This window comes from Triticum dicoccoides, chromosome 5A, assembly GCF_002162155.2.
Source record: "Triticum dicoccoides isolate Atlit2015 ecotype Zavitan chromosome 5A, WEW_v2.0, whole genome shotgun sequence".
NCBI lineage: Eukaryota > Viridiplantae > Streptophyta > Magnoliopsida > Poales > Poaceae > Triticum > Triticum dicoccoides.
The window spans coordinates 713,414,430-713,428,455 of record NC_041388.1 but is presented as its reverse complement, the minus strand read 5'-3'; the positions used below and the strand labels follow the sequence as shown (position 1 = coordinate 713,428,455).

The window sequence follows — 14,026 nt, the reverse complement described above, 5'->3', positions numbered from 1 at the left end:
AAGGGGCTATTAGGCCATAATACATGCATAAAGATCCAGAAGAAAAAATGCACGTTCATGCAATTTCAACCAAAAAATAAAAAATAAAACAATGCACATGCAATAGCCTCGCTTACTTTTCAAAGTCTTTGTAGTTATGCCATCAACCTATCATCGACATCAATTCACCTCACCCCATAGGTCCACATACAACCCTATATGTAAACTTAAAACCGAGCACTGTTTTACTAAATTGTGCATATTGCAATTCTAACTAGTGTCGGTGATGTAGATCTTTTTTAGGTGACTGAAATGCCCGGAAGCGTTATGTCTATATCCATATCCAAATCGTGAATTAAATATGTATATATGCTCTACATACATTGGTACCATTTCGTAGTTCCAGGATGTGGTACCGTGTGCGTGCAGGTGTACAATGACCGACTCTCCTACTGGCTAGCTGTCCAACACTCGCTTGTGTATGGAGATGAAAACGGCGTTGTACGTACCATGCTACGGTGGGCCTGTGGCTGTGATGGTGGGAAGGAGGACCATGGTGAGGCGATGCGTTGCATGTTACCCCAAACTTGTGACCTGTGATATTGGGGGGTTGGGACCACTACCTAGTCAAATAAATTTGCTAATTATAAACTTGCTAAGTAAACTTGCTAATGTTTTTGTTGCTCTTTGGTCTGATTAATCTTGGCAAATAAATTTAATGATTAAACTTGCTAAATAAGCATTTTTGTTTAAGTTGTTTGTTGCTATTTTCTAGCTATGTCGTTTTAGTTGCTACTTGCTTATGTTTAATAAATAAAGTTAATATTGTTTTAGTTGCTACTTGTAGGTTTGACGATGTTTGATGAGTTATGTCCAGTGCTGAATAAATGAAATTAAGTTGACATGTTTACCTACTTATTTTTAAGACATACATATCATGTTGTTTAACATTATTATGTGTTGTAAAACATGTTGTGTGCCGGCGACGAGACCCCGTCATGGAAGTTCACAACTTCAAGCCAATGGTGACGCGGAAAGTGCACCGAAAGGCATCTATCCAAGATATGTTTGCTACACTAGCCCGTGCGCTAAGAATAGACACTCAGTCCGAAGCAAGCCTTTGGCCTGCGGGTAGTAATTTTTAAGCGTGACCGATAGACTCTATAGTAATTGTGTGGGACATGACCGTAGGTGCTTCGGCTCATTATACCTGAGACCCAATACAAACGTATAATTGAAGGTTCTATAGTAATTATGTGGGACATGACCGTAGGTGCTTCGGCTCACTATACCTCAGACGCAATACAAACGTACAAGTGAAGGAGCTATAGGCCACAAGACATGCTTATAGATGCCGGGCGTGTCGATTGCCCTGCCACCTGGTAATTAAGCACATGTTAAAAAAAAGTAAACTTGCTCCAGAAATTGCAACAAAAAACAATGTGCATGCTACATCTAGTTGCAATTGTCAAATTTCTAAATTTCAAATTTCTCCAGCCTCGCCTACTTTCCAAAGTCTTCCTTGCGTCTAGTTATGTCAGCAACCAATCATCGACCTTCATTCAGCTCACCCCACACGTCCACATACAAACCTACATATATACTTAAAACCGAGCACCGTTTTACTAAATTGTGCATGCTGCAATTCTAGCTAGTGTCGGTTATGTAGATTTTTTTTTTGTGGCTCAGATCCCAGGAAACGAAACGATATATCTATATGGATATCTAGATAGTGAATTAAATGTGTATGACTAAATACATACTCCCTCCGTCTGAAAATACTTGTCCGAGAAATGGATGTATCTAGATATATTTTAGTTCTAGATACATTCATTTGTATCCATTTTCAAGACAAGTATTTTCGGACGAAGGGAGTACTACTTTGGTATCATTGGGTAGTATTGGATTCGTGCTTCAATCAACTCACCCAAAAGTTTGGAGTAAATTGCATAAAACCACCACTTTGAGAGCTACGTTTGCAAAAAATACTAGGATACATTTTCGCTGCAAAAAGCACCACATCTCGCGTAATGGTCTTGCAAAAACCACTGATCGACGAATCTGGCTCGTTTAAGTGCGTTTATGACAGATGGGTCCCACTTTTCGCGTGGCATAATGCTTTAACAAAAAAATGCTAGATGGGTAAAAAAGCAAAAACACCCCCAAACAATTTTCCCCTGTGCAGCCCAGGGCCTTCCATGTCCGCTGTCCGGCGACCTTAGTCAGCCACCGCCGCGCTCCCGCCCTTGCCTGGCCGGTCGTGCGCGCCCCTCCCCGGCCTGCCGTGTGCGTCCATGCCCGGCTTGCCGTGCGCCCCCATGCCCGGCCGGCCGCGGGCGCCCCTGCACGGCCGCGCTCACCTCCCTGCCCGTCCATGCGCGCCCCTGGCCGGTTGTGCTCACTTCTCTGCCCCGCCGCGCCCGCAGCCATACTAGCTGCGCCACCACACTGCCGCCCTGCTCCACCTGCACATCGCTGCACTGCTTCCCCCATCTCCCTGGATCGGTCACGAGCTCAGGAGGACGGCGGCCATGGCGGGAATACGAGTGGGGTGCTGGACCTCCACCCTGCTGCTTGCTCTGGTGCGCGCCCCGGCTTCCTTCCTACTCGCGCTCGTGTGCGGTGGCCGCTGCACTCGCTCCCGTGCACCTTCTGCTGCTCCAGTGCGCGCGCATGTACCTCCCTACTCGCACATGTGTGCGGCGGCGGCCACCACCGCTGCTCGCGCCTGTGCACCTGTGTGGCACAGACTGGTCGGCAGGGAGGTTGAAGGGCGAGGTGGGCGGCTGCAGGCCTCGCCGACTGGGGAACGAGAGAGGATGGAGGAAGGAGATGGGAAGAAGGGGACGCACTGTGGAGCTGATTGCTTTTTTTATTTTTTATTTAGGGGTGTATGTGCAAAACCTATGGACTAGTTTGTAAATTTAGACTAAAATTGATCTAGTGCGAAATATTACGCCACGTAGGCAAAAAGGGGGCCCATCTATCATAATCTCACTTAACAGAGTCAGATCCGCCGATCAGTGGTTTTTGTAAAACTATTACGCAGGATGTGGTGTTTTCTGCAGAAAAAATGTATCCTAGTGTTTTTCGCAAATCTAGCCCTCAAAATGGTGGTTTCATGCAATTTACTCAAAAGTTTGAGAAGGTGATGATACCGTGTGCATGCGTGCAGGTGTACAATTAATCACTCACTCGCTCTTGTGCCGTAGTAGCTGTCCAACACCAGCATGTGGTATACGTATGGAGATATAAGATGAAAACGGTGGGGCTGCATGCAAGGACCATGCGAGCAAGATGCGATGCGTTGCATGTTACCCTCTCTTGCAAGAGGGTTGCAATTGGGGGTTGGGTTGGGTTGGGTTGGGTTGGGACCTCTCTTGCAAGAGGGTTGCGCACCACCTTCTCTCTACCTCGCCGTGAGCGTGAGGACCCACCCTAGAGCTGTTCTAGTGTGGCCTTGTCCCTCCCTCCCTCCTCCCATCTCCCACGATCCCATCCATCTTTTCCTAGCCTCCATTATTTTCTTCCACCCATTCTTTTCTTCCATCTCGTACATCGTCGTCTCCCTCCCCTCCCAGCGTCAAAGCCACGGAGCAGTAGAATTACTGTGGGTGGGTGTCGTGGAGCCGAGTAGAAGACGACGTACCAGGGGTGAAAGAAGAGAAGAAGAAGAAGAAGAAGAAGAAGAAAACCGCCATTTCTACCTCCCCAACCTCCCATCCATCCTCCTCCTCCACCGCCATTTTTATACTAGTATTTAGTGCGGACCTCCCAGCTGCTACAGTCCTATACCACTATTCATTCATCCATCCATCCATCTCACTAGCACTAGCACTAGCAGGCAGCTTCTCTCTCTTCCCCATGCGCCATGCCAGCCTAGACTAGCTATACACAGCCACTACTTATCTCACTCCCACTCCTCGCAATATCTTCTTCTTCTTCCTCCTCCTCAATCTCCCTTTCTTTCCCCCGTTTTCCTCGCCGCTCCCACCCTTTCCAGGTGTGCGCGCGAGCAGCTTCTTCATGCATGCACTGCTCATGGCTCCGCACTCCCACACTAGCTGCCGCCTAACATCACCCCAGCAGTGAGCACCGCAAAATTCCTGCTCAATTTCCCTCACCAGTGGCCGGCGAGTGAGGGGAGGGCCGGAGCCATGCAGCAGCCGGCCGACATGCCGCCCTTCTCCCCGCCCGCCGGGGCGCCCTCGCCCATCAGCAGCCGCCCTCCCGCACCGGCTCCGGCGCCAGCACAGCACCACCAGCAGCAACAGCAACACATGGACGAGCAGCACGGTGGGGCCGCGGTCAGCGGGTCGGGCTCCGGGAGCGTGGACGGCGGCGAGGAAGGCGAGCGCGGCGGGTCGTCGTCGGCGGCGGGCGGCAACCGGTGGCCGCGGCAGGAGACGCTGGCGCTGCTCAAGATCCGCTCCGAGATGGACGCCGCCTTCCGGGAGGCCGCCCTCAAGGGCCCGCTCTGGGAGCAAGTCTCCAGGTACGTTACCCAACACTCAACCCAACCTCCCATGCCATGCCAATTTAGCAACCTCCAAGCTATAGATCGATCGACGTCCCGATCCGTGATGGATGGATGTCTCAATTGTGCATGAGAAAAATTTCACTGTCCAACTGGGATGGATGGATGTGATGTGTGATGTGATAATTTGATCGAGATGCCGCTCATGTGGCTCACATGCTCCAGCCAAGAACTGTCTGCTGCCCACGACCACCAGCACACATGATGGATGGATGGATGGATGGATGGATCGAGTTTTCCCAATTAAAAACCATACGCACATCGCTCTCCTCCTCCACTTTTTTCCTTTCTTTTTCCTCGGATTTGCGCCCGTCAGTCAGATCCACTTCAGTTTGGAGACGAGGCATCAATCCCAATACTTAATCCCTCCATCTGCGTCCTGAATTTGGGGCTTTTCCTCGCACCTAATCGGGCTAAAAACCGCGCCTTTTCCGTGAGAGCAACACGTATGCAATTCAGATCGATCATGCAAAAGTGAAGTGAGCTCGTGTGAGTCATAAAATGGAGGTTAATTGTTGTGGTTGGTGTTCGTCAATGGTGTGCCGTGCAGGCGGCTGGCGGAGATGGGGCACACGAGGAGCGCCAAGAAGTGCCGCGAGAAATTCGAGAACGTCGACAAGTACTACCGCCGCACCAAGGACGGCCGCACCGGCCGCGGCGACGGCAAGACCTACCGCTTCTTCACCGAGCTCGAGGCGCTCCACGGCGCGCACCACCCGCCGCCTGCTCACGTGCCCGTGGCGCCACCGGCCGCCCCAGCCGCGAGCACAATTGCCGCCTACTCCGCCGTGCCCTCGGCGCCGCGCGTCCTGCAGGCCGAGCCGTCTCCGCCGCCCCTTCTCCTAACGCATCAGCCGGTGCCAGCGGAGGCGGCTGCATGCCGGACGACGACGACGACGCCGATGGGCGACGCGAGCTTCTCTCATGACTCGGACGGGGAGGACACGGACGAGACGGCCGACGGCGGGAAGCGCAAGCGGCGGGGCGGGAGCGGGAGCTGGGGCCATGGCGGCAAGGCCATGAGGTTCTTCGAGGGGCTGATGCGGCAGGTCATGGAGCGGCAGGAGGCCATGCAGAGCCGCCTCCTCGAGGCCATCGAACGGCGCGACCAGGACCGCATGATCCGCGAGGAGGCCTGGCGCCGCCAGGAGGTGGCGCGCCTCGCGCGCGAGCAGGACGCGCTCGCGCAGGAGCGTGCAGTGGCCGCCTCCCGCGACGCCGCCGTCGTGTCCTTCATCCAGAGGATCACCGGGCAGATCGTCCCCGTGCACGCGCCGCCATCATCCTTCCCCGCAAAGCCGGCCGCCACCGTCACCTCGGTCAAACCGCCGCCGTTGCAGCCGACGCCGGTGGCCTCCGCTGCGCCGGCACCTCCCACGCCACGGCCGCCGGTTCAGGCGCAGCCCAACGTGACTACGCCAATGAGAACACAACCGCAGACGCCGCCGCCGCAGCCACAGCCACACGCAACGCCGACGGCGACAGAGCCACAGCCACAGACGCCGCAGCCGCAGCACCAACAGAGCAAGGAGATCGTCGTCCACGCCCCGGAGCAGCCGCCGGTGGACATGGCCGGCGGCGCGTCGCCGTCTCGGTGGCCCAAGGCGGAGGTGCACGCGCTGATCCAGCTGCGGACGGAGATGGAGACGCGGTACCAGGACACGGCGCCCAAGGGCCCGCTGTGGGAGGACATCTCGGTGGGGATGCGGCGGCTGGGCTACAACCGGAGCTCCAAGCGGTGCAAGGAGAAGTGGGAGAACATCAACAAGTACTTCAAGAAGGTCAAGGAGAGCAGCCGGAAGCGCCCCGAGGACTCCAAGACCTGCCCCTACTTCCACCAGCTCGACGCGCTCTACCGCACCAAGGCGCTCGCATCCTCCTCCGGCGTCCATGCACCGGCGCTGGCACCGTCGCCGTTCCCGGCTCGCGCGGAGGCCGCGCCGGTCACCGTGCTCTCGCCGGTGCCGCTGTCTTCCCAGACGCCGCCACCTGCGGCGCAGCGCGTCGAGCACGGGGCCAAGAACGTGATCATCAACGGCAACGGCCATGGGAACGGTGCGGCCATGCAAGTGAAGGCCAGCAATGGCGCTGGTGCTGCGGCGATGTTCCCCTCCCCCGTCCATGCCGCCGGCAACGGAGGCAACAACGGCACGGCGACGAACAAAGTGGTACGTAACTCTGTCGGCCCATACGTGCACGCGCATGCATTGTCAAATGTCAGTACGGTCCATCAATTCTGATCGATGCCATGGACACGCTTGTACCTTGAAGGAATCCAAGCCTGAAGGCATTGCGAAGGAGACGGCGCCGGTGCAGCCGGCCGTGGCCATGAACCACAGCTACGGGCGCAACGACAGGAGGGACGTGTACGACCTGGACAGCGACAGCATGGACGAGGACGAGGAGGACGACTTCGACGACGACGACGAGGAGGAAGACCAAGACGGCGTCCCCGGCGGCTGCAACATCAACATGCCGCCGGCGCAGTACGACGCCCAGTTCCTCCAAAGGCAGCATCAGCAACAACAACAGCAGAACCACAACCACGGCAACAACCACAACGTCGTCCGGCCCAACGCGGTGAACGGCAGCGGCAACCCGCCGGCGGGCAACGCCACACCTTCATCTGCCCCGGCGACAAGCGGGACGCCATTCCTGGCCATGGTCCAGTGAGGATCGAGCAAGACGACGACGAAGACAAGCTAGCGCTACAAACCAAGAAATCCCAGGTGGTACCGATCGATCTCGATCCCGCTCTCATGTGCCCATACGGATCTACATTTGCACATGCCCACTTGATGGATTGATACCCCCTGCCGGTGCGTGCTAGCTAGGTAAAAAAACCTAAACCCACACAGACCGATCGAGTTTTTACTTCTGCTCCTTCCAATCCAATCCAATCCAACAACCCTAAATTATTTCCATTATTGTTATTATTATTCCTGGTGCACATATATATATGGGCGGCGTATACATGATGTACATGTCACATATCTTCACCACAATGTACGTAGAGGCATGGTAAATTAAAAGGCGTGGGAATTTTTTTTTCTTATTTTGAGGATACTTTACCATTTTTGTCCAAAAAAATTACTGTCCAGTCTGTGTCATGTAAGAATTTTGTGCTCACTCTCCAGAACTTTACACTTGGTAAATGTGAAACTTGTTTTATATATTTATTCCAATTCATGCATGCATGCATCAGGGGCTGCTTCTTCATCTGTGGAATGTGCCTGGCACTCAGTTTTTAAAATGCTTGGGGGTACCTGACACTTGGCTGTCAGGTACTAGTTAAAATGTACAGTATAATATGTGCCTTGAACTGTGTTTATTCTCTAGGATCCAAAGTTAATTTACACGCTAGTTTATTCTTTTGGTTGGGTACTAGTACTCGTATAACCTAACAATTGGATTGGATGGTACATTACATGACCTGGCGGCATGCATGCAGGGAGTAGTTGCATGAGATGGAGCAAAATTAAGGGGGTGTTTGTTTCAGAAGTTCTAGGACTTTTTCTAGTCCCAGGGACTAGTTAAAAAAGACTCTCCAATAGAGTCTTTTTCTATTTCATGTAGAAAAAGTCCCTCCCGTTTGATTCCTAAGAACTTTTTAGGGACTTTTTCTAGTCTCTGGGACTAAAAAGTCCCTAAACCAAACACCCCCTAAGTATTCGTCCCATCATGGTTTTCGGTGCGCCTGAATGTCTGGGTGGGCAGCTTGAATTAATTCAGCAAGTGTCTATTGTTTTTTTATTATTATCATGAGCACGTAAATTGTGCACCATATGTTTTTATACTAGAAGACAGAAATATGTTACAAAAATAGCAGAAAAACAAGTTAGCCTAGGAGAAGCTTCAACAGCTAGGTTCCCTAAAATAAGGCAGTACCGGTTTTTACGTTACAAGGAGGCCAAAACGCCGTTTCAATATCAATTTTGCTAAATCATATCTAGATGTGCTATAAGTATTGCACATCTAAGTCCTATGTCATTGATCTTATGTTGAGATTCGTGTAGATATTTTCTTTTTTATTTTTCTCTTTCTCTCTATGCTTAACTCACTCACTTAGATGTGCAATAATTAGAGCACATCTAGATTTGCCCTAGACACACCCTTTCAATATATAGGTGCCCTACTATATGCCAAAAGTTTAACTCCAAATTTACAACACCTACACAATTTGCAACGGTTGGGGCGGCTGGGGCAAATTTTGCAATACCAAGAGTTGTTTACATCACTGTGTTGCCCTAAAATTGGGCACCCTAGCAGACTAAGGCATAGCCTAGTGGTGGAAAGGGGCTGATGCCTTCCCACCCACCCAGATTCAAGGCATGGTACTTGCAATTTGGGTTTGTTGCACCAATTATACTGTAGGGGGTCCCTTACAGTCTTTATGTCAAAAAAAATTGGGCACCCAGAAAATATAACCGTGATAAATTAGGTACTCCTTGCGTGCATTTTTGTTTGGAATTACTTGCAAGATTTTCAAATCGTTTCAGAAATACTCCCTCCGTGAAGAAATAGTGATCTAAATGCTTTCATATTTGTTTTTTTATGGAGAGAGTAGATATTACCTTCACTTTTGTTAGAAAATTGTGGGACTGGATACATTCAATTTCAACAAGGAAAAAAAGACATTTATCTTTTTTTTTACCTAAAAAACCATTGAGGGTAATTCTGGCAGGTGCCCGGTTGGATGGGTAGAAAAGTCAATTCTGGCAGGGATCGGGCGGGAGGGCGGTGGTGCATGCACGTGGCCCCGGATTTATGAGGCTAGTTGTAGTGGGAGTATCATAAGTAGTATCATGCATACCAACTAGACTTTTTGAATGATGTGGCACACGATTAAATGAGAAAAGAGAGGATGTAGTATCATATCATGATACCATATCATATTAAATGATCTACTAGTTTGTGTCATGCATAGCAATTAATAAGGTAATATAAGATACTAACTTATAATACTATGCATTACGGAGGTAGTATCACACACTAGTATCAGATGCATGATATTAGTATATAATACTCCCCGTTAAGGAGGATGCCTCGACGTCTGGGACAGTTTAGCTGGTGTCATATATATACTCCTATGCATGCAGACGCAGGGTTTCAGTTTAGCTGGTGTCAGTGCCGTATGCGTCAGGCTTTGTCGTTGTAGCAGCACAGCGCAGTAGGTTCTATCCCTCACGAGTCACGAGAGCTTGTCTGCACGTATATATACAAATACAAACCGACGTATGTAGGCCGCCGCTTGGACGTACGTATCCGAATCTGAGCTCACTGCCCTTTTTTTTACTGGTGCCCTTTTTGTTGAGCCCAGTTTGTACGTGTTATGTAACAACAACTTTGTGCTCTTGTAAAACTTTATGTTTAGTGTTAACGTCGACTGCGGAGACTATGAAGTTGGTAAGTTGGTGTGAAACTTGCTCTACGTACATATTAGAATTGATGCTTCTTCATCTGCGTGGAATGTACGTACCAGCTGGCATGCAATTGCCTGTCTGCTACTAGTAGATTATATACTTAAAATGTACTGTATGAGATGGAGGATAGTTAGTTGCACTAGTAGAATAAATATGCATGCGCCTTGAACGACTCTGTTTATTCTCTACATTTACAGTGACGTTCTTCTTTGGGTTGGTTAATTAGAGCAGGATGCTTGGATCCAAGGGACTTATTTTAGTCTGACTAAAGCCCTGTTTGGTTCATAAGTCTTAAAACTTTTTTTAGTCTCAACTTATAAGTCTCAAGTCCTTAAAATGTCCATGTCTGTTTGGTTGCTAGGACTTATAAGTCTCTATAAGATCATATTACAACTATAAGTCCCAATAAGTCCCTCCTTAAAAGTCTTATTTCATAAGTCCCAAATACCCACTTTAAGTCTCTATAAGTCCCTCCTGTTTGGTTTAGATGTGACTTATAGGGACTTATTTAAGTCCCTAGACCAATAAGTCCTTGAAAACAAACACCCTCTAAAAATAGTCTCTTTGAGAGGCTAAAATTCCAAGCACCCCTGACTAAAAAAAGGCTAAAACTAGTCTTGAGGCTAAAACCTTTTAGTCAAGGGTACCCCTACTAAAATATGAATTAGTCTTCTCCCTCCTCATTTAACTCCTCTCCTTTAACACAGCCGAGTTCTGGATTGAAGGGTTTGTAGGATAATAAATGCCCATTAACTTGATTTTAGTCTTTTTAATATTTGGATCTAAACATGGGTGAGGCTAGCAAATTTTAGTCCCACTACTTTTAGTCTTGAGACTAAAACGTATCCAAGCACCCTCTAGGTCTCTTCATACTTGAGCCTAGCCATTGATGATCGGCATGACCTGACCTGACGGCTTGTTGGGCAGCCCAACATGCATGCACTGCATGGAGTAGTAAGATCAATTACTCGTCCCATCATGACTACTACTGCTCTAATGCATACTTTTTCCGTTCCTAAATACTACTATAAATCTTTTCAGGGATTACATCTGTATGTTGTTCATATTGAAATTTCTAAATAAAAAACTTATAGTATTTAGAAATTGGGTGATACGTGGGAAAACCAATTACTCACACGTCCCATCATGGTTTTCGGCACTTAGTCTTTTACTTCCTCTTATGCATATTACTTTTCGTTCAAACAGATATATATAAAGATAGCGATAATTAAGTAATATGGATCAAAGGGACTACGGCTTATAGCTAGGACTAATATTTTCGGTGCTGCCTGCCTGCAATGGCTAGGTGGGGCGACTTGTGTTACCGTAGGCCAGTTTGGGTGTGTAGAAAAGTCAATTCTTGCGGAGACAATCGCGTACCTTAGATTTATAGAAGGCAGAAACATATGTATGAGCATGCTGCCCTGAGTCTAGCGCCAACTCCCAGTCCTCGGTTCCCTCGTCAGTGCCGGTGCCGGAACTGCGAGTGCCGCACAATGTCATTTTGCATTTGCCTGTGCAATGTCTCGTTCCACCACCTTGCATTATAGATGCCACGACGTGCCAAGAGGGTACGCTTTGTCTTTTCACTTGACTTCATTATCATGATATACTCCCTCTGTTCTAAAATAAGTGACTCGATTTTGTACTAACACAGAACAAAGGGGTACTAGCTAACGCACGACGGAAGGTTATTACTCCGAATGCAGTGGACCTCCGTCTGCTCCGAAAACTACAGGGAACTATACTTCAGTCCATTGCATTAGGACTTCATCATAAATATAAGGACAAGAACACATAACCCCAAAATCATTAGCGTCCAACAATCAGCGACTCACAGTCAAGTCACAGGGCGACGCGAACGAAAGAGCATCTCCAACAGGTGTCGGTCACGCCGTGCGCAAAAAACAGATATGCCGCGCGCGCATCGTCAGGTTTGGCGCGGCGCGCAGCGCCCGCTCCAGCGGCAGCGCCAAAATGCAGCGCGAGCGACTCGCCGGTGCATTGCATATGGCATTTTCAACACAAAAATTTCACACAAACAAGTTGATGAAGTTCATGCCCACGAGTTTAAAATCATGCCCACAAGTTCATCCAACGAAGTTCAAAATGCAAATCAAGTTCAATACACAAATGAAAGACACATCATTCCTCGTCCTCGTCTTCGTCCTCGTCTTCATCTTCGGAAGACGATTCTTCCGCCTCCGAAGATGAATCTTCCTCCCTCTCCTCATCGCGCACCGCATCACGAGAAGCTCCGACGGTGTTGACAAGATCTTCAACGGCATCTTCATGGGAATGTGTGCGAGGAGGCACATCGAAAGACATTCCGCCCATGGCGGCCGGAGGTGCACCCATGCCTCCCATGAGAGAAGCAAAACTCATGCCTCCCATGGTGGCCATAGCGTCGGGGGTGCTCCAAAGCCAGTCATGCCTCCCATTGCACCTAAACCGCTCACGGTACCTCCGAAGCCACCCATGCCACCCATGGCGCCGAGGCCACCGCCACCCATTGCACGAACCATGGCTCTTTTTTGGATCAAGACTTCTTGTTGGGCAAGATTGACATACTTCTTTTGTGCCGCATTGAGGTTAGTTGTGTCCAAGAAGAACAAGTGCTTCTCCCATTTCAACAATCTTGTTCTCTCCTCATTGCTCACCTTCCTCTCCTCCAAAGCCACCTTCCTCTCCTCGGCCGCCACCCTCCTCTCCTCCGCCGCCAACCTCCTCTCCTCGGCCGCGGCATCTTGGGTCCTTGCCATTTTCCTCACCTAGTTGGCTTCTTTTCTTGCCTTCACAATAGCTTCCATAGCATTTTTGAGCTCACCATCTCCTTTCCTCTTCTTCTTTTGGGTTTGGTCTTTCTTGCACCCATCCGGTCGCTTTGGCTTCGAGTATGAAACCGAGTTGGGTCTGAGGCTTCTCTTGCCGTCATAACTTGATGCATCATCCTCATCATCATCATCATCATCCAACTTAATTGTTCGCTTGCGTTTGTTGCTCAAATGCAAATCATCCAAATCTTCACGCTTCTTCCATTTCTCATCATCCTTCAACACTTCATAGCAATGAGGCAAAGTAAATACCCTTCCTTTCTTGATCTTCCCCTTCTTGGTTTTCCTCTCCTCTTCTTTGAACAAGTTTTGCGCAATGTTGTACTACATGAAAACAAAGCAAGTTAGCATCAACAACAAGTATGATGAACATGTATGAAATGTCACTTACTCTATCGTCCTCATTTGTGCCAACCGCCTTTTGACAAGCCGCCCACCTTTGACAATCCGAGTTGATTGTCGACCACCGGGACCGAAGTGATCTCTCGGAGCGGTCAATTCCACTCACATTGCGAACATCAAAGTGTTCTTTCATCCACTCCCAATAAGCATCTCTACTTTGATCACCTCCAACGGATGGATCCCTCGACACTTGCGACCAAGTATTGCATAGTAAGATGTCATTGACGTTGCTGTAATTGCCCGCTCTTCCTTTCGGTGCGTCGACAATGCCCTCACCCTCCTCGTCCACCTCGACCTCATGGTCTTCAAAATGCATGTCATTGGTTTGAGACCAATGTGAATTGTTGGAGCCAACACCCATCGTTGACATGTATGCATCATCATTGAGACTACAAAATTTTTTGAACAATGCAAATAATCTATCTATATGTGATGAATGCATTCAAAAAATAACAAAAAAAATGAAAAGTTAGAATTTTTTTTACCTTGGAGGCATTTCGTCGAACATGTTGTGCGCGCCGGCCGCCGGCTCAACGAGTGAGCTTGCCGGCGCTTCGGCAGCCGCCGCGCCCGTCGCACGCCCCGCAAGCTTCTTCCTCCTCACCTTGGAGGTGCCGGAGCCATCCGCCGCCTTGTTCTTCTTCGCCGATGTCTTGCCCTTCTTTGGCCGCGCCGCATTGGTGAGCTTTGAGGAGGAGGGGGCGGCGGCTCGGGCCGGCGCCGACGCGACGCCACCCGCCGCCGAGGTCATCCGCGGCGGCATGAAGAGGCCGCGCGCGAGGCCGATGGTTGGAGGAGCTCCGGAGGAGGCGAGGCCAATGCCACCCGGGCTAGGGTTTGTGGCGGCCGGG

The 14,026-nt window shown here is 49.8% G+C and overlaps 1 protein-coding gene across 1 annotated transcript; it reads left to right on the top strand.

The window, feature by feature from the left end:
* The first annotated feature begins 3,755 nt into the window (after window positions 1–3,755).
* On the top strand, window positions 3,756–7,691 carry LOC119304405 (trihelix transcription factor GTL1-like). Its single transcript, XM_037581582.1, has 3 exons — window positions 3,756–4,474; window positions 5,067–6,684; window positions 6,788–7,691. Exons 1-3 carry the CDS (start codon window positions 4,137–4,139, stop codon window positions 7,187–7,189), a joined length of 2,358 nt encoding a protein of 785 aa, XP_037437479.1. The 5' UTR covers window positions 3,756–4,136; the 3' UTR covers window positions 7,190–7,691.
* Window positions 7,692–14,026: the final 6,335 nt, after the last annotated feature.

Coding starts and splice junctions, on each gene's coding strand:
- LOC119304405 (XM_037581582.1), top strand. CDS start 4,137: ATGCAGCAGCCGGCCGACATGCCGCCCTTCTCCCCGCCCGCCGGGGCG. Junction 4,475..5,066: donor CTCTGGGAGCAAGTCTCCAG/GTACGTTACCCA, acceptor TGTGCCGTGCAG/GCGGCTGGCGGAGATGGGGC. Junction 6,685..6,787: donor GCACGGCGACGAACAAAGTG/GTACGTAACTCT, acceptor TGTACCTTGAAG/GAATCCAAGCCTGAAGGCAT.